Raw genomic sequence first — 20,956 nt, 5'->3', positions numbered from 1 at the left:
AATGAACGTTCTGATTCAGTTTCGTTGCTTATAGCCCTGCCTGGCGTGACCAAGTGCAGAAATAAATTCTAGAAGAAACCCAGGAAGCCATCCCTGGTAGTTTCGCCAGTGATAGCGGTGACTGTAATATGCTGAGCTCTTGTTTAGGACTGGGCACCGTTCTGAGCACTTCTCACGTTAGCTCACTGAACCCTCCCCGTGGATCAGCCCTTGACCCTTATGCCATCTCTGAGGAGGGCACTGCTGTCATTCCCACCCGGGCTGGGGGATCATGGCAGCGGTGGTGCCGGCCCGGGAGCATGGCCTGAGAGCCTGCTCTTTTCACCTTCACACTCAGAAGACGGCAACACACGTGAACCCCACCCTGTCCAGCAGTGGTGGTGGAATCGGTGGTCCAGCTTCCTCCTCTGCGTGCTGGGCTGTGGCCTCGGCCTGGCAGTTTTGGGGGGTATCCCTCCTCTTCACAGTGACTTCAGGGACCCCATTCCAGCCTTAAGCCACCTCAGCACCTCCGTTCCTGCCCTTCTGCTGCCTCCCCCCGGCCTGCCCTCTACTTCCTCCGGCCACACCAGCCCATTTCCCAGCCCCCAGAAGGCCGTGCCAGCTGCCCTCTAAGCCTTAAACGCCCTCTTGCCACACACCCTTTTCGGGCAGCGTAAAAGCACACGGGCGCTGGGGTCGGAAGGATCTAGGTCCACAACCCAGCTCTGCCCTGCCTGTCTTGTGACCTTGGGCAAGTGTCCTGCCTCGGTGCCACCTCTCCCTCCTGTGTACCTCGGGTGATGGGCCCCTGGGGGGCTCTGTGAGCGCTTGCCTGGAAGGGGGTGAGATAAATGCCCTGTATGTGTGAAGTGCTGCCTTTGCTTCCACGCTTCTGTGTTACAAGAGCTTACGCGTGCTCCAGGCCAGCTCAGATGGCTTCTCTTCCAGGCAGCTTTCCAGGATATCCCAGGCCAGACTCCTCTCTCCCGCTTTGTTCCTTCCACCAGTCACACTGTGGGGTTTGCATCTGTTTTCCTCCTGGCCGTGACCTCTTAGACCCCTGAAAGTGCAGGTTATGGCAGCCTCAGCATCGCCTAGAGCTCATCAGAAATGCAGACACCGAGGCCCACCCCGGAGTCAGAATCGCATTTTATCAGGATTGCTGGGTGACTTGTGTGCTCCTCAGTTTGAGAAGCACCAGCTCATACCGCCCGGGCCTGCTGTACTCACCTCTGACCCGCCAGCGTCAGGCGCCCAGTAAGGGTCAGCACCTCTCTTTCAGAGTTTCTTAAATTGACAGAAGGAGCGGGTACCAGGACCAATCACCCAGTCCCCATTGTCGGGTCTGAGGCTCCCCTAGCACATCTGCCCAGGCCTTCACTTGTCCCCAGATGGAGAACCTGGCCCCCTCCAACCCAGGCCCCTTCCTGGTCTCTCCAGCGCCCCCTTGGCCCCAGCCCCTGCTCTCCCAGCAGGAGCAGCGCGGCCCCTCTCCACCGCCACATCAGCTGGAAGGTCCTCCCAGGCCCTGCCCTGGCCCATCAGCTTATCTCTTGCTCCGAACCAGGCAACTGGAAAGCCTCCTAGATTTGGGTGACTGCCCAGGGCAGAGGACTCCCTGGCTTTTCCACAGAAAAGAAAGTTTCTGCCTTTTGGATTGGGGCCCGAGGGTGCCGTTGCTGCAACATCTCAACCACCCTGTTGTCCACACAGCCATAGGGTTTGGGCCCTCTGACTCAGTGGACTCCACACCCCCTGAGACCCTGCTTCCCGAGCGGCCGAGGCCTCCCTGTCTCCCAGCCCCTGTTCTGTGTGTAGGCTCTGCCTTCCCTGCTCGTCCCCCTCGGTTCCATACCAGCCTCTCAGTCACGCAGCCCGCTCCTCGGAGCACTTCCTGTGCCAGGCACGGCGTTACGCTCCTAACCCCCGCGAGTTCACAGATAGCAACCGGCCCAGAGAAGGTGTTACACCCTCAAGAGTGCCCTGCCAGTCAGCCATAGGACCTGCATCTGCGCTGGGTCCCCGGCCCTTCCCCCTCCTCTCAGGGCAGCGGAGCCAGATGCCCTCTGGAGGGGCTGGCCAGGCACACGGCCCCAACCCTCGGGGGAGGTAGCTGGGAGGGCTGGGAGCGGAGCGGGGACCCTGCTGGGCCCGGGCTGGGCGCCTGGTGTTTTCGCATCTGGTTTTGTTGAACTGTAACTCGCGTTGTGTATTGAGGCCAGAGCTATTTTTATCCTGACATGTGAGGCTCCTTCACGTCATAGCCGCAAAGCTCAATCCAAAACATCCCAGGGAAGGCTGTTTGTAAGACGTTCTGCAGATTCTCATGTCGCCACATCAGGTTTCACTTAGTAACATCTGCAGGGCTGGCTCCCTGGCCGCCCACCCCCCGGCCTGGTTTTGTATACAGGGTGCTCCCAGCAGTATCTGTTGGCCCCTCGGCCAGCCAGTGGTCACGTGAACGTCCTGCCAGAGCCCACTCCTCTAAACCAGAAATGTCAGGCAGGAGGCACTGGGACTGGTCCTCGGCAGGAGTAGGGAATGGAAATCCCGCTCTTCTCGGCCCCTCAAAGGGCGCCTCCCTCCTGAGACCCGTGTCCAGGTTGCTCCCAGCCCTCTCCTGACTTCCCCACCTCCTGGGCCCCCGGCCAGAACAGCTCCCCGACTGTCCGCCACAGCAGGCCTGGAAGACCATGCTATCAGCAGTGTCTCCTGAGTCAAAGCCTCCCAGCCCTGTCGTCCCAGCAGATCCTCACGTTGGAGGGCGGGCCCTGACTCCGGGCGCCAGGCCCCTCTCCGGCTCTGCCCTGTCCTAATGGGCCGGCAGCATCTAGCCCCGGGCCCCTCCCGAGGGAGAGCTGAGCCGAGTAGGCTTTTATGGGCTGCTGAGAAAGGCCGATTCCCAGCCGAGCTTGTCAAGCACGCAGACGGGGGAGAGGCAGAGGCGGCCGGTGGAGGCGCTGTGAGCTCCCCACTGGGAGGAGCAGGCTGCGGTTGGGCAGAAATTAGTTCAGTTGAGAGAGGCCTGTCATTCCCTGTAGTAACCCTCCTGGAGCGGGTTTGTTCTCTCTCCACCCCATCTCCTCCTCCCGTGCCTGCAGCCTTGCCTGGAAACATCTCACAGGTTCCACCTCAAACCAGCTGGGCCAGAAGGGCTGGTGAGTGAGAAAAGTGGCCGGTGGGGCCAGTGGGAAACTGAGGCTGGGAGGGACCGAATAGGCCCTCACCCTGTCCGTGGTGAGCACTGAGATGCGCCCCATCCTTGCCCGGCCCACGTGGCCAGTGTTGCCCTTCCCCCGCAAGCTTCCCAAGGCTCCCCGCCCTCTCCTGCAGAGGCTTCTCTCAAGGGCAGTGGCCCTGGCCAGAGCCCGTTCTGGCGGGTGGGAGCCTGAAGGGCCACCGGCCTCGGGCAGCTCCCCCGAAGCTCCCACCCTCCTAGTCTCAGCCTCAGGAAGGCGCCCGGCACCCACGTCGGTTGCACCCGGCCTGCTGCTCGTCGTAGTCCTTAAGCCGAGCAGCGGAAGCTCTCTCGGTAACCACCACACTGTGAGAATGGGAGGTGCTCGCCATGGCCTCTCCCACATGTGACTCTGCCCCCCCCACCTCCTAAGGGCCTCAGCTCAAGGGGCCCCCATGCGGGCCTGGACGTGGAGAGTGGACTGTGGGGCCCAAAGGGGGCTGTGGCTAAGGAGAGCGGCGACATGTGCGGAGCAGCCCCAGGCCTTCTCTTCTGCCGGTCTGTCAGCTGAGGGGTGGCCAGATCTCCCTCCCTGAATGTGGGGGGGCGGGGGAGGGGTCCCAGGCGATCCCCTCTCCTCACAGCCTCCCTGCCCCCCAGCAGAGGACTGTGAACTCGTCCCAGATCTGACATTCCAGACTATCCCCAGCCCTCAGTCATCCAGTCCGAGACCGGAGAACGGGAACCATTTGCCTCATGCAGTGCTCTGGGTTATGGCACGTTTGCCAGGAATAGCAGCCCCGGTTTATCGAGATCAGACTATGTAGGAAGCCCCAGGCCAGGTACGTTACATGTTTGTCTCGTTCAGTGAGAGCTCTTATTGCCCCCACTTTACAGATGAGAAAACGGAGGCTTAGAGAGGGTAAGAGACTTGCAATTCTGGAGTTGCACAGCTAGTAAGCGGTTGAGTGGAGATCTGATCTGAACCCAGGTCTGATGGACTCCCAAGCCAAGCTCTAAACACCATGTTTGATGCTTCCCACTGCCTCTGTAGGGACAGAATCACCCAGCACCTCTCCCCAGTGCCCGCCCAAGACACCCAGTCCCTGGAGACTGGAGACTGTGGCCCCAGGTGGGGAGGATTTCTTTTTGGTCAGTCCCCATTTTGGTCCCTTTGTCCTTTGGAACCTAAGCCTGGAAATGGGGTGGGACAGAGGTGTACATACAGAAGCTAGATGGGGACAGGGACCTAAGGAGTCATCATGAACGAGCACCCAAAAGAAGGCTGCAGGCAGCTGGGCTCCAGTCCACACACACCTCCACTGGGGGGCGTGGGGGGAGCCTCTGCCCTCTGGCCAGGCCACCATGGGGGCGGCAGAATACATATCCTCAAGTGTGGGGATGGGGACAAGGGGCTCAGAGGCAGCCAGGCTGCCTCAGCAGCTGTATCTGCAGCCACCTCTCTGGAGATCAGCCCCAGCTGGGCCTGGGGTAACTCGATCTGTGAGAATGTGACACTTGATTCTGCAAACAGCCCCTCTGGGCAGGGAGCAGAGACTGTTTGCCATTCCAGAGTCACTCAGGACTGCCTGGGCCAGGCTCTTCTGGACAGAGACCCAGAACAACACACTGCAAACAAGAAATTCAGTGAGGCCTGTCCTTGAACTGGCTTCTCGCCCCGTGCACAGTTCACAGGAGCTGTAAAAGAGGTTCAGGCGAGAGGACAGTATTTTTGAAGGTGTGGCTCCTGGTAAGGAATCCTCGTGGAGCAATTCACAGCCAAGAAAAACAAAGCAGGAAACACCTTTTCCAGTTCCCAATCACTTCCCCGTAAGGACCACGCGAGGACGTAAGGAAGACCGAGTTCAGCAAAACGACGATTCCTGGGAGAAGGTTTTACTGCTGCTTCCTGGCATCTGATGAAGTCAGCCTGTAGGGGCTCCTCTGTAAGGCTCACTCGTGCTCTGGACGACGGTTCCACACGTTCCTGTTTTGTGCTTTAGGCTGATGCTTCTGGGAGCTGATACTCCTTGCACAGCCAAGCTTGATTCCCAGAGACCCCCCACGCTGCCTCTTTCACTAAATCGTACGCTTTAAAAGGGTGAACTTTATGGTATATGAATAATATCTAAGTTAAGCTGTTATTTTTTTTAAAAAAATCCGATGTCCTGTTCATGCCTCAGGCAGATGGAAAGAGGAGTCCTAGCATCACTGACACCTCTTTCCAGCAGTGCTGTTGAGGTCATCATGGCTTAGAAAGGAAGGACGGGGGGAGATCCCAAGGGGTGTATGAACAGACACTACATTGGGATCATCCAGGCATTGTGTCAGCCCCGCCCTCGTCCCCTCCGCGCTGGAGGCCTTACAGAGGGGACCATGTGCAGGGCTGGGGCTGGGGCGGGGTTGCAGGGACAGTGGGGTGAGGGCTGTATCTGGCTTTCAGTGTATTTTCAGCTGGTACACATAAGAGGGAGACCCCGAGTGTGCTTCTGGTTGTAAAGCCGGCTCAAGGTCTTCAAAGTACTGCTCTAAAAGAACGTCTTTGCCTGAAGATGAGGAAGAATCTCTGATTTCAAAACACTGGGTGCAGATGGAAACGCTCGGTCACATTCTGGCGGTGTGTGCTGTCTTCACCCTGGTGGCTGTGTACATAATTGACTTATTCTTAAGCAGCGGCGGGAAGGGAGTATGGCTTCTGCCTCGCAGGATCTATCGGCTTCATGGACCATTGAGGTTGTGTGTCTGCCTTCTCTCTTTCTTCTCTTTGACTTGCCATTTGCTCTTAGCCAGTCAAACAAAGCCCAAGTGTATTTTGTTTATTAGGATAATGAGTAAAAAAAAAATTTTTTTCCCCAAAATTTCTGGCACCTAGCAGCAGGTCTCACACGTAGGAGGTGCTCACTAAGTGATGGGGGGTCAGCTGGAGGGGTGGAGAGGGAAGTGGGTGCTTTTTGCAGTAACCGGAGTTGTATCAGCTCGCGCACACTCGTTTGGTCCTGGCTTTTTTGCTGCCAACGTGGCCCTTGAGTGAAGGTGTTCCCTCATCCTGTTACACAGAGACTCTTCCCCCACCTTTCTGGCGTTGATAATTATTTATATTCTGTGGACACGTAGAATAAATCCCGGCTCTATCCCTTTCTCTGTAGGTACCAAAGGCTTGGAGTGTTCTCCTTCGACTCCGACCATGAACTCCTACTTTTACAAGTTCATGATCAACCTTCTCAAGAGGTTCAGCAGTGAACGGAAGCTTCTGGAGGTCAGAGGCGGCTTCATCATCAGGTTAGCCTCCGCGTACCTTCTGCGCTCCCACAGCATCGGTTTTTCATTCTCATACCATGCAAGGGGTCAAGGCAACCATTTTCTCTTCCACTCCTCTCTCCTCCTTTTCCTGACCTTTGAGCTCTTAAAAGAAACAAAGAAGGTTCCCCCTTCACACGAGGTTGCTGGTGCTACTGACATGGGTCAGGTCGATGTCACCATTTTTCGAACAAATGAATTCGTTTTTCACTTGTTGAGACAGCTTTCCTTGAGGCTAAATATCCTCTCATTGAACACTCTTGTGGGAGTCTTCAGGGAGAAAAGGAGGTGAGCCAGACAGAACATGAACGTGGCTGCGCTGGGTGCCCAGCTGTCAGCACACCGTTTGGCCACGGCTGGTGGCAGCAGTGGCTCTGGCGGAGCCAGGTTCTTGTGCTGTGTGAGCCCAGCCCCGGGCAGTCCCAGGGCACCAGCCCCAGTCCCTGGAGGCCTCCAGAACCGTCACCACCAGCAGTATGGCCAGGTCTGGCCCTTTGCCTCTTGCTTGGCTCCAAGGAGCAGGGTGACCAGGAGAGTGACCTTCAGGCCAACAGAAATATAGAGGGGACACAGATTTCTTCAGGCTCCCCACAAAGCCAGGCAGAGGAGTTTCACAGAATAGTCTGAGTGACCCTAGACACTCTACAGCAGTGGTTCTTGGCCCTGACTGCATGTTAGGTCACCAAGGAGGCTTGAAAAAGAAGGTGATGGCTGGGCTCCACCCTGACCAGTGAAATCAGAACCTCTGGGGCGACGGAGGTTAGTAAAGCCATCCAGGGTGCTCAGGGAGCAGACTGGACTAATGTCCCAGGAGTTGGGGGGCTCCTGATCAGGGCCATCTGGGGATTGGGGAGTTGAAGGAGAATTCCAGGTGGAGGGTCCACCCTGCACAGAGGCTTCAAGGCAGGAAGGAGGTTGGAGAGTTCATTTTGCTGTAAACCAGAAGGCAAGGGGGCGGGGCTCAGCCCTGTGAGCTGGACTAAGGACTGGGGCCCCTACCCAGAGGTCAGCAGGAAGCCGCTGAATGGGCTTGAGCAGGGGAATGGTGTGACCATATTGCTGCTTTTTTTTAATATATATAAATTTATTTATTTATTAATTTCTATCTTTGGCTGCGTTGGGTCTTCGTTGCGGTGCGCGGGCTTCTCATTGCAGTGGCCTCTCTTGCTGCAGAGCAAGGCCTCTAGGCGCGCGGGCTTCAGTAGTTGTGGCTTGCAGGCTCTAGAGCGCAGCCTCAGTAGTTGTGGTGCACAGGCTTAGTTGCTCCGCGGCATGTGGGATCTTCCTGGACCAGGGCTCGAACCCGTGTCCCCTGCATTGGCAGGCGGATTCTCAACCACTGTGCCACCAGGGAAGCCCCAGATTGCTGTTTTTATAGACTACTGTGCTGTTGGGAGAGAATGGGTGGATGTGTGGGAGACCAGGTGGGAGGCTGTTGTCCAAGGTGGCAGCTTGGTAGGGGGATGGGAAGAAGCAGTGCAGTGCGGTGCAAGAATTAGTAAGAAGTGTGTTGATTGATGATGAATTGCACGAGGGAGGGAGGAGAGAGGGAGTTGGGGGGCACGGCCAAGACTGGGGTGTGAGCAGCAGGGTAGACAGTGGTAGCTGTCCCTGAGGTGGGAGCCCCGGAAGAGGAGCAGGGAGGGAGGGGTTTCAAATAGCTTTGGGAACGTCAAAGGAGAGACACTGAAAACATTGCTGTGTCTGCCTCTCAAAGGAGGGATCTAGGCCCACTATACAAATGTGGAGGTTGATGGCAGTCATTCATTCATTCACTCTCCCATCCATTCATTCAACAGATGTTTACTGAACACTGTGCGAGGTTCCATTCTAGATAATTCTACCTTGTGGATTTCATCCCTAGGGAGTAAGAATGGTCGGTGGTCAGAGCGAAGGAAGGCCGCCCAGAGCCGGGCCCTTCACAGTCCCGGTGTGTAATGGTTGGGTCTGGAGAAGCCGGGAGAGGAGGCTGAGAAGAAGGGCCCAAGAGGGAGAAAGAAGCAGAGGCAAGAGGGGGAGGGCAGGAGGCAGCGAGGGGAGGGGAGGCCGGAAGAGGGCCGGCTGGGAGGCGCGGGGGAGTCTGCTGAGCGCGGGGCGAGCTGAAGGGATGGGAGGCAAGGAAATGGGGGCAGGCCCAGGGCTTGCCTGTGTGGCGCCGGTGGGTGGAGGAGCCACAGGGCCCCAGCTCCAGGCAGAGGGTGGCATCGAGGCCACCCTGGGGAACAGGCCGAAGGGTAGAGGACAGGCCTGCCTGGTCAGAAGGACAAACGGCAGGACCACAAGTCCCTGCCCATCGGGAGGAAGGGGCTTCTGATGGTCTAGACCACCCAAAGGCGTCCCAGTGGTGGTGGGATGGTGTCACCACCCTCTGCTTTCCTGAGCTCTCACAGAGCAGGGTTTCTCAGCGTCGGCATTGTTGGCATTTGGGGCCGGATAATTCTCTGTGGCAGCGGCTGTCCTGTGCGCTGTAGGGTGTCGAGCAGCATCTCCAGCCTCCACCCACTGGATGCCAGTAGCACTGTCACCCACCCAATTGGGACAATCAACAATGTCTCCAGACAGCGCCAGAGGTCCCCTGGGGGGCAGAATCATCCCGGGTGACAACCACGGTTACAGAGTGACAGAAATGGATTCTTATCGTCCCTTGCCAAATGAGGAAGGTTTCCATGGTTTTTTTTTTCACATCAAGTTGGACGGTTGGGGCTTGCAGAGACCCCCTACCGGGAAAATGACGGACTCTTCCCACACGAGTGACAGTTAGCTTCATGCGGCTTTCGAAATTGTAGAGGCGTCCGCTCTTTTGATGAGCCCTCCTCGCCTGGAAGACTTTCAGGAAACCAGTGGAGAGAAAAGCCTTTGAAAAAGGAATTTGTAGCTACTTTCCTCTCTGGAGAACTGGGCAGTAATGGGTTTTTCCATCCTCTGTCAGCCTCACGTGCCCTGTCAGGGGCCTGGGGAGAGGGAGCTCGGGGAGTCGGCACTATCCCCAGATAGCACCAGGCAGAAGTGCGGGCAGCGTGGGCGCACATGGGTGTGTGTGAGTGTGTGCGGGGGTGCTCTCCCCACCCGCTAGGGCCAAGGCTCCGTGGAGCTGGTACCATGTTCCCATTCACAGCCTCTAGGACAGTGAGGCTTCGCTTACTTTGCAGTGTCTCCCAGGCATCCTAGGCTGATGAGAACCCTCATTTTGCAGGAGGGAGATGAGAGGAAGCCGCGTGCCTGCCTGGCTCGGTTGGAGCGGGGCCGCAGACCGCCGCACTCTGCTCATTTCACAGCTGGTTCTCTCTCCCTTCTGTGAGAGAGTGTCGAGCCAGGTGCCTTGAGGAGCCCTGCACGGCCTGCAGACCAGGACCACCTGGCTCCCAGCTCCTCAGAGGGTCCTCCCTCCTCATCCTTCTGGGGCTCAGTAGCCAGCATGGCAGTCACTCGCTGTTCCAGGGCTCACACTCCCCGTGCACCACACTGGGGCCTCAGTGGGCATGGCGCCTGGCCTCCAGGGCACGCCTCACTCCCACCCTGCACGGCCACAGAGGTCTCCTAGCCCTGGGCAAAGAACCCAGTGGTCTGGACAGAAGGAACCTGTGACTGGGCCCCTCACGTTTGTTGTCCCTCCTAGCCCTTCGCTTCATTTGTCCAGCCTGCCGTTCCCCCTGAAGCAGCACCAGCCCCTGTCATTTCGAGCTACAGCTTCCTCTGGGCCACACCAGCTCTGTGGGGCGGCTACCTGCTAAGTCAGTGTGCCACGCCACCCAGTCTGGGTTCTCAGGGTGACCACAGCCCAGCATCCGATGTGGAGGAGGCCTTGAAGACGTGTGCCTTCCTCCTTCCCGTGGCCAGATGGGCTGAAGCCCTTCAGCAGAGGTTCACTGGGGCCCAGCGCTCGGAGTGTCAGCCTGCCCACCTGCCTTTCGTTCCATTTCCTTATTTTCTGCTGGTGGCTTTAAAGAGGAGCGTAATAGTGATACATGCTGCCTGAGAAGAAGCCACAGGCCTGATAAGAAACACAGTAAATGAAAAACTTAAAAAAAAAAAAAAAGAGAGAGAGCGAGAAGCAGGGACTTCCTTGGCAGTCCAGTGGTTAAGACTCCATGCTTCCACTGCAGGGGTCATGGGTTTAATCCCTGGTCGGGGAACTCAGCTCCCTCATGCCGTGCGGCGTGGCCGAAAAAATTTAGAAAAGAAAAAAAAAAGAAACACAGTAAATGATTCTTAACCCCCTTCTCTGGTGTTAAGCCAACTATAAGTTGCTCCTCTCAACCCCCAAGACTCAGCAGAGAAAGGAAAGAGATTCTTCTGGCAAACACGTGAAGAGCCATTGTTTCTGTAGTAGTGTGCTTAGCTCAGGGTCCAGGAACGGCTACTGTCTATAGAAGGACAAAGGCATCCAGAGTTCTTGAGGACAAACATCTGGTGGGGGGTCTTGGCCTTGAGGAAGATGCATGACTCTCCTCAGGCTCCGGGGTGTTTCCCCCAACTCGGCTTTCCCAGGCTGCCCCTCCATGGGGCGTGGGACTAGGGCCCCAAACTCCAGCCAGGCCCCTGGGTGGGTTGGACATCCTCTCTGTGTCCATGCGGCCTCGCTATCTGGTGGATGTCACAGTTCAGAGGCACGTTGAGTTTGGGGAAGCCAGTGACTCCAAAACCTCGTCTCAGCCAGACTTGCGGTGACCCACTCCGGGCCCAGGCCCTTCTCCCGGCTGCAGGGACTGAGCGAGGGAAGAGGGGGACACGGGCAGATGCCACCCCAGCCCTGCCCACACCCACGCCCCCTCCCCAAGGCTCCACAGGAGTCGGGCAGATGCCACAGGCACTCAGGAGCTGGATTAAGCGGGGAGCTTCTCGAGTCGAACAGCCTTGGGTTCGAATCCCGGTTCCTCTAGTTTTTAACTCCGTGACCTGTTTCCAAGCTCGTTTTGCTGTGACTGTACGACGAAGATAACTGTGCCTGCCCTGTCGTTTTGCGGAGAGGGTTACATAAGACCCTGCGTGTTACAGCGCTCCGCATGGCTTGGTCCAGGGGAGCTTGCTGTTCCGCCTCATGATGCGGCCTTGGCCTCCCACAGTGGTCTGTGGGGAGGGGAAACCAGACCCGGGAGAGGGTGAAAGAATTGAACCTTCTGTGCCGAGAGCTGGCTCCTGAGCGCCAGGCACGCTGCGCCGACAGCCAGGGCGCCCACCAGCGGCCTGGCCCTGGCACCGCTAAAACAACTCGGCCCCAAGTGGGTGTTCGTGTACATTTCCCTCCTCTGGCCTCTCCCCCCCCCGACCCCCGCCGCCAGTGCACACAGAACAAGCACAGAGCTTGTTTTCCCACGAACTCTTCCACTATACTCAGTAGAAAAGGAGAGGAGGGAGAAAATGCAGCCTCTTTGATAGACTGTGATATGAACTCCAGTGTAATCCAACAGCTGTGATCTTTACAAGGCCTGCTTCTGTGCTGGGAAGGCAGCGGGGCTGAGGACGCTCACGCTGCCAGCCAACGCGGCCCTCTGACCAGCCGTCCTTCGGCTTAATCAGCTGTGCCTTTCCCCCTCCCCTTCCTCCCTGCTGCCTTGAAAAGAGGACTTGCCAGAGAATGCTTTCTTTTCAACGAGTGACTGTGCTGTGAACTCGAGGGCTCCATCCCCATCCAGCCCTGTCCATGGTGGCCGAGCACCCTCCCCAGAGAAAGGAAGCCCCCAAGATGAGGTGCAGGTGGGGGTCCAAGTGAGAGACGGGGGAGCCGTCACGAGGCTTCTTGCATGAGACCCCGACCCCGAGAGCCCCACGATAAGGTTTCTGGTTCCTTCTGGTCCTCCTCTTGCCTCTGACACAGACAGGCCTGGCAGCCTCTCCAGTTCAGCCAAGGCCCAGAGTCCCTAATATGTACCCCTGCTGAGCCTGCCCTCCCCTCCCCCAGTGCCCCGGCTTTGCGTGAGAGCCCTGTGTTGGGGGGCGGGCAAGTGAGGAATGGATTGGCCGCTAAGGTGGGTGGCGGGGCTAGGAAGCCCCTGGACTTGTTTTGAATTGCAGGGCGGGAGGGGGGCACAGTGGCTCAAGAGAAGAAGCTCTCTTTCATGCCCTAATTGGGAAATTCCACTTGGCTGTCCTTGTCCGTTCCTTGGCGGGGGGTCAAACGGCCCCTGTGGCTAGGGCAGCGCACACCACAGATCCTTGCCGACCCCAGCTCCGCCCCCCTCGGTCTCTGTATCCACCGGGCCTCTGGAGTTCATTTGCATCGGGGGCACCCCTTTCCCCTGTCTCTTTCTGCGTGCCACCTTACCTGCCAGGGGGCATCGGTTGGGTCCCCAAAAGCCCATTGTGCTGATGCTAATGAAAGATGAATTGAGTGAAGCGGCAAGACCCAGATCCCTGTTCAAATGGCATTTTAGAAAAGCAGCTTCGCTTCTGGCCCCCAGCCTGCGGAGAGAGCTGCTGAGAGGCCCCGCTCGGCTGTCTTCCTCTCGCCCCTTTAATGGATTGCGTTCATTTGCTCAGAATAAAAACAAATTGCTGTGACAAACACGCACTCACCTAAGTCTGTCTGTGGAAACAGGCCCTGATCCCCCTCCCCGGAATGCAGGCGGATTTGGGTCTTTCATCAGTTGTAGCTGTGTTGGTTGGGGTCCCCAGCTGAGGGGAAGGAGACAACATTGAACAGGGCTGGAGGGTTGCTTCGAGGAATGTCTTACTTCCGTCTCAGAAGAAGCTTCTCTTCCTGTCAGCTTTAAGTCCGTCTGCCCAGTTCCTTGTGTGAATCTTCCGGAGCCTTCCCCAGTCATTCTTCTCCAGGGGCCAAGGTGCTTTTGTTGAGACACAGGACAGCCAAGGGAGTGAGTGGCAGAAGCTGCTTTGCACAACCAGCTCTTGGCTCTGATCTCCGAATTGGGACAACGCTGAGGACCTGTGAATGGCAGGGCGGCCCCATCTGACATGCCAGAGAAGATTGCCTGCGCGAAAGCCCTGCCCTCAAACGTGAAAAGGTGTCCCTGGGAGGTGCAAAGTGCAGGCAGCCCAGAGAGCCCAGCCCGGCCCATGTCCATTGTCCCCTAATGCATGGCAAAGTGCCAGCATCCCAGCACCTCATAGAACCATCTGTGACCCAGGGCTGCCAGGGAGGGCTGGGGGCAGCCAGTGGCTTTGCTCTGACTCCTGCAGGCAGTCCCCCTGCTGTCCCTGTAGAGCCCACTGTCATACACACTGGCGCTCCCTGCAAGAACCGATGTATTTTCTTCTGGAATATGGAAACCACATGCGATAAGCCTTGCTAGGCCAGGCTGGGATTAACTAGGTGCAGCCAAGGGGGGACGGGGGGAGGAGAGGAAGTGCTGGCCAGAGGGAGCCCCATGCAGCATGCTCTGGAAGTCTGGGGAGCTTTAGAGGGAAGTGGCCCCATGTTTCAAGGGTCCTCCTGGATCCCTTGTGGGCGGAGGGCTGCTGATGGAAGCAGGGGCTGGAAGGAGGCCAGGGATCCACTCGCTTCGAGCAGGGCTCGTGGGAGGTTAGGGGTCACAGGTGAACTGGGCACGGGGAGGCCAGGTGACCCACAGAGTCAGCCGTTTGCCCCCACGTCCAGGAGCACCCATGGTGGGGGGAGGGCTCAGGAGCCATCCCGCACCTGCTGCATGGGAGGCCTTAAAAGGCCTCCAAAAATTCATCACATGGGTGGTGGCACCTGCGGGGCCCTTTCCAGCCTCCAGTTAAGAGCACTTTCTTTGTAGTCTATACACCTGAGAAGCCTCAGCTCCCCAGCCCTGTTGCCAGGGGCTGAGAGCTTGACAGTGAATTTCTTTCTGAAGCTCTAGAGGTTATGGAATCTGCAGTTGTCTCTGGACCTGTTTATACTTTACCTAAGGATGCCAGGAAACTAGCAAAGCTTTGACCTTGTTAAGTCAGACAGCTCGGTTAATTAGCAAGTAGCTGCTGGAATCTAATGTAGCAACTTAAAATATCGGCAGGTTTGGAATTGGCCCCTAGAGGTCACTTCCATCCTCCTGCCTCCTTGGAGTTGGGCTGCATCCGAGCCAGGAGAGATAAATGGGCGTCCTTAGCTTAAAAGTGCTTTTAAACTCCTGGAACAGCAGTTGCAGAAATGTGTCCTGTTTGTCCATCGTAGAACGTGGTTCTCAGGAAGCTCTTTATTTCACCCTTTTAACCCAACCTTTTCACCATGGGTGCCCTGGGAGGCCCCTGTGTGGCCCTCCCCCCCTCTCCCCACGAGGGTATCCTTTTAGCGGGTGGCCACAAAGATCACAGACACACGCGCACCCACTTCCCACCGCCACCCCTATCGTCAGAAAAATAACACAGAAGGGTTTCCATCACGTGCGGTTTGTGAAAGGCCGTCAGACCAGCTGCCCCTCCCACACAGAAGGAGAGTTCCCGTCTCCGAGCACGTGTGATGGTGACACCTTGCAGGGGCCCTGGGCTGGGGGGACCTTGGTGCTGAATTCAGCCTCAGACGGTGAGCACAAGCCCACGTGAAGTAGTGTACAGCCCATGGGGAAGGGTGCTTTGTAACCCGGGCTGTGAGGGCCCACCGAAGAGGCTCTTGGGATCTAAAGTGGATAATGGAACTCTCTTTACAAGTATGCAGCCTCAGCTCCCAGGAGAGCACGGGCTTTGGGTCTGTTGCAGTCATCCTAAAATCTTTCAGTGTCTCTGTAGCACCAGCGCATTTGCCCCCAGCCCCCTCACCCCACGTCTTAGGACATCTCCATGGGGGTGCTGTGTACCATCTGGAGATCCCAAAGCTGAGGTTCTTGGTTGTCTTCCAGACTGGGTGCTGGAGGCCATTTGGGAAAACTGCCCAGTTTCCAGTCTGGACTTGCTTTTCCTCAGCCTCATTGTAAAGAAGCTATGTTCTCTTGTGGCGCCTCCCTTTTGCCCAGAGTCATTGACCCACAGAAAATCCCCACCAGGACCCGTCCTGATGTGCCCTCCTCCTCATCGTCCTCTCCCAGGGCTCTCATCCTCTCCCAGGCCTGTCACCTCTCAGAAGTGAAACACCGAGTAAATCTGCGGATCCTTCCCTGTCTTCCTTCTAGGCCCCGGGCCCTCCAGACTCCTGCCCGGCCATTATCCTGGCCCATTTCTGGTCTATATTTAGATTACATAATCTCATTGGAACTGCCTGGCACTTGGACAGTGACTGTCTTTCTTGGTCTAAATCTCTGTTTTGACTCTTGCTCAAGAGGACAAGTCTCCCCCCCATACCCAGATCATTTGTTTTTCCTTCTGGTTTATCACAGTTGCTCACATCACCCAGATTGGCCTCTCTCTCTCTCTGGAGCTGAGCTGAGATGGATTTCAAGTACAATCCTGAGTCATCTCTCATTTTTCTCTAGTCCTCTGTCGAGCATCCCGTGCTGTCTGTTTCGAGCCTTGCCTCTCCCTCTTTCCTTTCAGAAGCTGCTTTCCTAAGCGTGAAGTTTTGCATCTCTTTCTTCGTTTCCACCGGCCGCACCCCCTGCCCGGGCTGCGGTCACGGTCACGCGCCCCAGTGCCAGCTCTCACGTGACCAGTTTCCCGAACATAGGGCCGTCTGAGCCTCCTTGTTTTGCTCCCCCAGAGAGCTGCTGCTTTAGCCTAATAATGGCGCTCGTGTCTCCACTTCACCCTCAGCCTTGTCATCGGTAAACTCGTGGCCTCCTGTGTCCCCAGAAGTTCTGACTTGTTTTCTGCGCCGTTTTGTCATCTCTCTGGCAAAACCCTCTCTCTTTCTTAACCACGTAAGCTTAACATTTTTGCTTCAGTGCCCCAGATCTATCTTTTCCTTCTCCTGATCAGGCCACCATGGCAGCCTTTCCTCCCTCCATGCCTCAATTTCCACAACGCCTTTTTTGAATCTAAATGTTATATTAACAACATACTATATACAAGTACGCAAACCGTAAGTGTACTACAGTTTGGTTAGCTTTCGCTAATTGTCTACATCCATGTAACGAGCCCTCAGATCAAGAAGTAGAGCATTTCCAGCGCCCAAAGGTCCCTTTCATGTCTCTTCCCAGTTACTACCCCTAGGCTCCTCCCCAAAGTAGCCACTGGCCTGAATTCTAACGCTGTACATCCATTTACCTGGGTTTTTGTTTTGATTTGGGGTTTTGGGGTTTTGGGGGTTTTTTTTGTTAACCTGGTTTTTTGAACTTTATATAAACTTTTGAACTTTATATATAACTTTATATAACTTTATATAAGTGGAATCACGTACAAACTGTAAACTTTTACAAACTGTAAACTTTCTTTTGACCCACCTCGTGTTTGTGAGGTTCACGTGTGTCCCATGTAGCAGTAGTTCACATTTCTGTCAAGTCTCCCACTGTGTGAAGATGCCGTGGCTCATTTACACATTCTGCTAGTGATGGGCATTTGGGTTATTTTCAGTTCGGCACTATTGCGAATAATGCTGCCATGAGCATCCCTTCACATGTCTTCTGGTGAATATACATGTACGTTTCTCTCAGATAATACCTAGGGATTGCTGGATCAGGGACTGTACATGTGTTTAGCTTTGATAGATATTGTCTGAGCTGCACCCATTTCCACTCCCCTCCATGGTGTGAGAGTTCCCGTTGCTCACATCCTCACCAACACTTGATATCATCCGTCTTTGATTTTAGCCTTTCCTGTAGGTGTGTGGTGGTATCACCTGTAGTTTTAATTTGCATTTCGCTGAAGACTAACAAAGTTAAAGAACTTCTCATCACTTTTTGCCTTTTGGGTATCCTCTTTTGCAATGAGCCTGTTCCAGTCATTTCCGCATTGGGTTTTTGGTGCCTTTCTTATTGATTTGTGGAAGTTCTTTATATATTCTGGATGCAAGTCTTTCTCCAATGTGTGTACTATAATTATCTCCTCCTACCCCGTGGCATGCCTTATCACCCTTTTAAAAGTGTCTCTTGTTGAACAGAAGTTCTTTATTTTTAATGTAGTCCAGGTGACCAGTTTTTCTTCTCAGCATGTTTTATGGTTTGTGCTGCTTTTTCAGGGGATTAGGAGGTCATGAAACTAACCATAAAGCTGCCTGTTTCTGGTAAGCACTCCCAGTGAGCTGGACACTGAGTACAATCCGCCTAAAAAGGTATTATATCTTTACTCTGGACGGGGTCTTGGAGGCCACCTAGTCCAGCCTGCTTATGCCAAGATTCCCACTCCTTCTCCATCCCCCCACCCAGCTAAATCCCAGGGGCTTCTGGTGCAGCCAGGCCAGTGGAGGTCTGCAGCCTGGAGTTGGGAACCGCTTATCTAACTATGGTGGTCAGCAGGAGGTGGGAACCCAGGTCAAAGGCACCAGTACGAGCAAGGGGGCTTGACTGGCCTGTGTAGCCAGACCAAGGCGGAGGGCTGCAAGGCCCAGGAACCCAGCATCTTCCTGTGGTGCCGTCTGTCTTCTTGGCCTCTGTTTGAGGTCAGCCTCACTGCTTTGGTCTCTTCCAGGGGTGGAGACAAGGTCGCCACATCACATGGCCATCATGCCCCTGCTGTTTGTGCTCCGGGGGAGCTCTGGTTGGTTCCCACGGGGTCATGTGTCCCCTGTGGTAGGGGAGGCGGTGGCAGGGTGCCGCAAGCAGCAGCCCTGACAGAACCCCAAGTGGAGTGGGGAGCAGCAGCTCTTCAGAGGAAAGGGGCTCCCACGTGGCAGCCTTCCTGAGCACAGTTTTCTCGTATGAAAAATGGGGACGGTCACCATCGTGATCTGCTGATTCTCGGGAGGTTAAATGATGTTACAAAAAAGTACTCAGAGGAGTGTCTTGCACCTGGTAACTGTGCAGGAGGTGTCCCGGTAGCGACTGTGACAGTCACTGTGAAGAGAAGCATCCACCCTCTCGCTGTGCATGTCAGAGTCAGGAAGCCCGCGGGCGGGTGGGTTGGCGGTCCCAGAGCTGGCCTGGCCCCCGTTCACCCCCTTCCCAGGCCCTTGCCGCTCGCTCCCTCAGGCTCAGCTCCTGAAAAGCAGATGTTCTGGGGTTGACTGTCACTTTCTCTTGTTTTCTAGGGAATAAGAGAGAAAGCCATGGAGCAAACTAAGACTTTCCCCCAGGCGTCCCCCCTTCCTCTGCCCGTCGCCCCCCACCCCCGCCGCCGAGACCCCACCCTGTTCAGAGCTGCCCAGTCAGGACTCTTGAGCGCCTGTGACAGAAAACCAGTTCTCAGGCTTCTGTTGAAAAAAATGAAGGTGCTGTGTAGCCAGGGACCAGGATTGGCAACTCCGCAGCTAGCACCCTCCTGGTGTCCTCAGGCCTCCGTCTCACCCGCTCGCCTCCACAGCAGGCTCTCCTCCCTCCTCTGTCAGCCCCGTGCCCAGCAGGCCGTCTGTCCCGTGACAGGACAGCCACCGCAGCTCTCAGCTCACTCCTCTCCCTTAGCGTCCAGCCTTCAGCCGCGGGGCGGGGCTTGAGTCTCACTGGACCCGTCACTGTGCCCTGACTGTTCAGGACGGGATTGTGTGCCCACCCTCCCACGCAGGAGGAGGGGACGTTGTTTGTGGGAAACTGGATCTGGAACCAGAATCCCAGGCTGTGGACACCAGGGAGGCAGACGCAACCAGCGCCCACCCTGTGGTCAGGTTCAGTGCTGCCCGAAAGGGGGTGCGAAGTAGGCCCCACTGAGGGCCCACCGTGGTGGCAGTGGAAGGAGAGACACTCCCTCTCCACTCTCCCAGTGGCCAGATTCTCCAGGAAGGAGGGCAGGGGGAGGGTGGGGCTGTGTGTGTGCCCCAGTGACCTTCCCAGAGACCACCGCGCAGGCAGGTGGGGAGCAGGGCGGCCTCTGAGGAATTAGGCCTCCAGCTGATCCCTTCTCTAGGGCTTCCTTCCATTTGTAACACTGCACCTTGCCAGAGACTAGAAGTTGTCTGCTGTGTCATTGTGTGTGGAGCTGGGGGTTAGACTCAGACCCAGCCCCTCCCAGCACGGCCACTCGTGCCCACGCATGTGCTCCCAGAGTGGTAGCCCCAGGCCATGATTGAAGAGAGACCGGGAGAGTCTCGGTCTGGAGTTTAGGCTCAGTTCAGAGTGGCCAGAAGGGACCTTAGGGGTCAGCTGAGGTCTTTCACACAGGAGAGAACCGAGGCTCTGATTTTACCAGTAAATATTTACCTCGTGCTGCCCCGTGCCCTGCCTGGGCTAGGCCGACGCGGGACCAGCCACCACAGTCCACAGGCGGGACACTCAGGTGTAACAGGAGCTCTGGGATAGGGGCGGCAGGGAAGAGCTCAGGCTAACCCAGACGGGGGACAGGGGTCAAAGGTTCACTCCCCCTGGTTCACTCCGCGGCTGTTTCTGGAGCGCCCGCGGCGTGCCAGGCCCCGCGCCAGCCCTGGGCACACACACAACCGAGAGCCGGTTCCTGCCTTCACCAAGGTGGCGGTCCGGTGGCACAGGCAGACGACAAGTGACCAAGAAATGTGTGCCCCAGTGTTGTGATTCCTGCTCTGGAGGAACTGCAGGGGCGGGGGTGTCCTCAGGTTCGGGCCTGGGGGCCGGGGGGTGCCCGTCGCTTCAGCAGAACCAAGCAGGTGTGACCTGGATCCGACGTTTTCTCAGAGCATAAAGGTGCCCTGGTTCTCCCTCTCCTCAGGCTCAGCTGAAGCTACGCCAAGAATTGGCTGTTAAAGGCTGCCTGAGATGTGGTTTGGAGCCAAAAATCTACAGAGCCAGTGCCTTTGTGACCTTGTTGAAAATGCTTACTGAGGAAAATCGGGGCGTGGGGGGTAGGATTTGGGAGTTAGGTTGTTGGGTTTTTTTTTCCTTTTTATAAAAAAAAAAAAAAAAGAATCCGTTTGGCCGTCCTCACCCGCATCCCTTTCCCTCTCTGCACAGCCCCTCCTGGGATGCCTGACTCCTCCAGCCCCACGGCACTCATCCCTCCCGTTTGTCCACACCTCCCCCATCCCCAATCCCTCTCCATCCCCTGTGCTTCAGGAATGAAAAATACCAAGTGGGTAAAATTAAGGAGCCTGGGTATAGCCCTGGAAATCAGGCCACAGCTGTCAGGCCAGGCAAGAGTCCTCGTCTCTGAATTGGAACTGCTGGGAGCAAGTGCTCGGCCCCTCCCCTGTGAGGATGGATAAAAAGCCCCAGCTCCCCCGACCTCCGGGAAGGGGCTGCTGCCTGCTGGCCTCAGGAGGGCCAGGGAATGCTGTTTGCCATTGAGCAGACCTGTCCCAGTGCCCACCCGCTGGAGCACCGCAGTGGTCAGAGCTCATCCCTGCCCTCCCAGGGATGGTCCCAAACTCGAGTAGCAGTGACGCTCTGTGGGAACAGATGGGGTCGGGGAGTGCCTCGCCCTGATGGAGGGGTCTGGGGAAGCTTCTGGAAAGACATGCTGTCTACCGGAGCCATGAAAGATAAGGAACTGCTGGGGGTGAGGGTGGGAGGAGAAGGTGCTTCTGATGTAGGAAAAGTCTGCTCAGAAGCCCAGGCGCCAGGGCCCAGGCAGCCCCAGGGAGCTGGGAGTGTGGCTGGGACCAGGCCCAAGCAGCCCTGAGGTATTCCCGGCGAGCCACCGAAGGGCCTGGGC

The 20,956-nt window shown here is 56.5% G+C and overlaps 1 protein-coding gene across 1 annotated transcript in view; it reads left to right on the top strand.

The window, feature by feature from the left end:
* Positions 1 to 20,956, top strand: part of VAC14 (VAC14 component of PIKFYVE complex) — a 94,965-nt gene that overhangs the window by 50,683 nt on the left and 23,326 nt on the right. The window contains exon 14 of the mRNA XM_081216149.1: positions 6,307 to 6,439. Coding sequence (XP_081072275.1) covers positions 6,307 to 6,439 — 133 coding nt within the window. The remainder of the gene's footprint in view (positions 1 to 6,306; positions 6,440 to 20,956) is intronic.

The sequence above is a fragment of the Mesoplodon bidens genome, assembly GCF_964165515.1.
Source record: "Mesoplodon bidens genome assembly, chromosome: 18".
NCBI classification, from domain to species: Eukaryota; Metazoa; Chordata; class Mammalia; order Artiodactyla; family Ziphiidae; genus Mesoplodon; species Mesoplodon bidens.
This window is presented reverse-complemented; position numbering and strand designations above follow the sequence as displayed.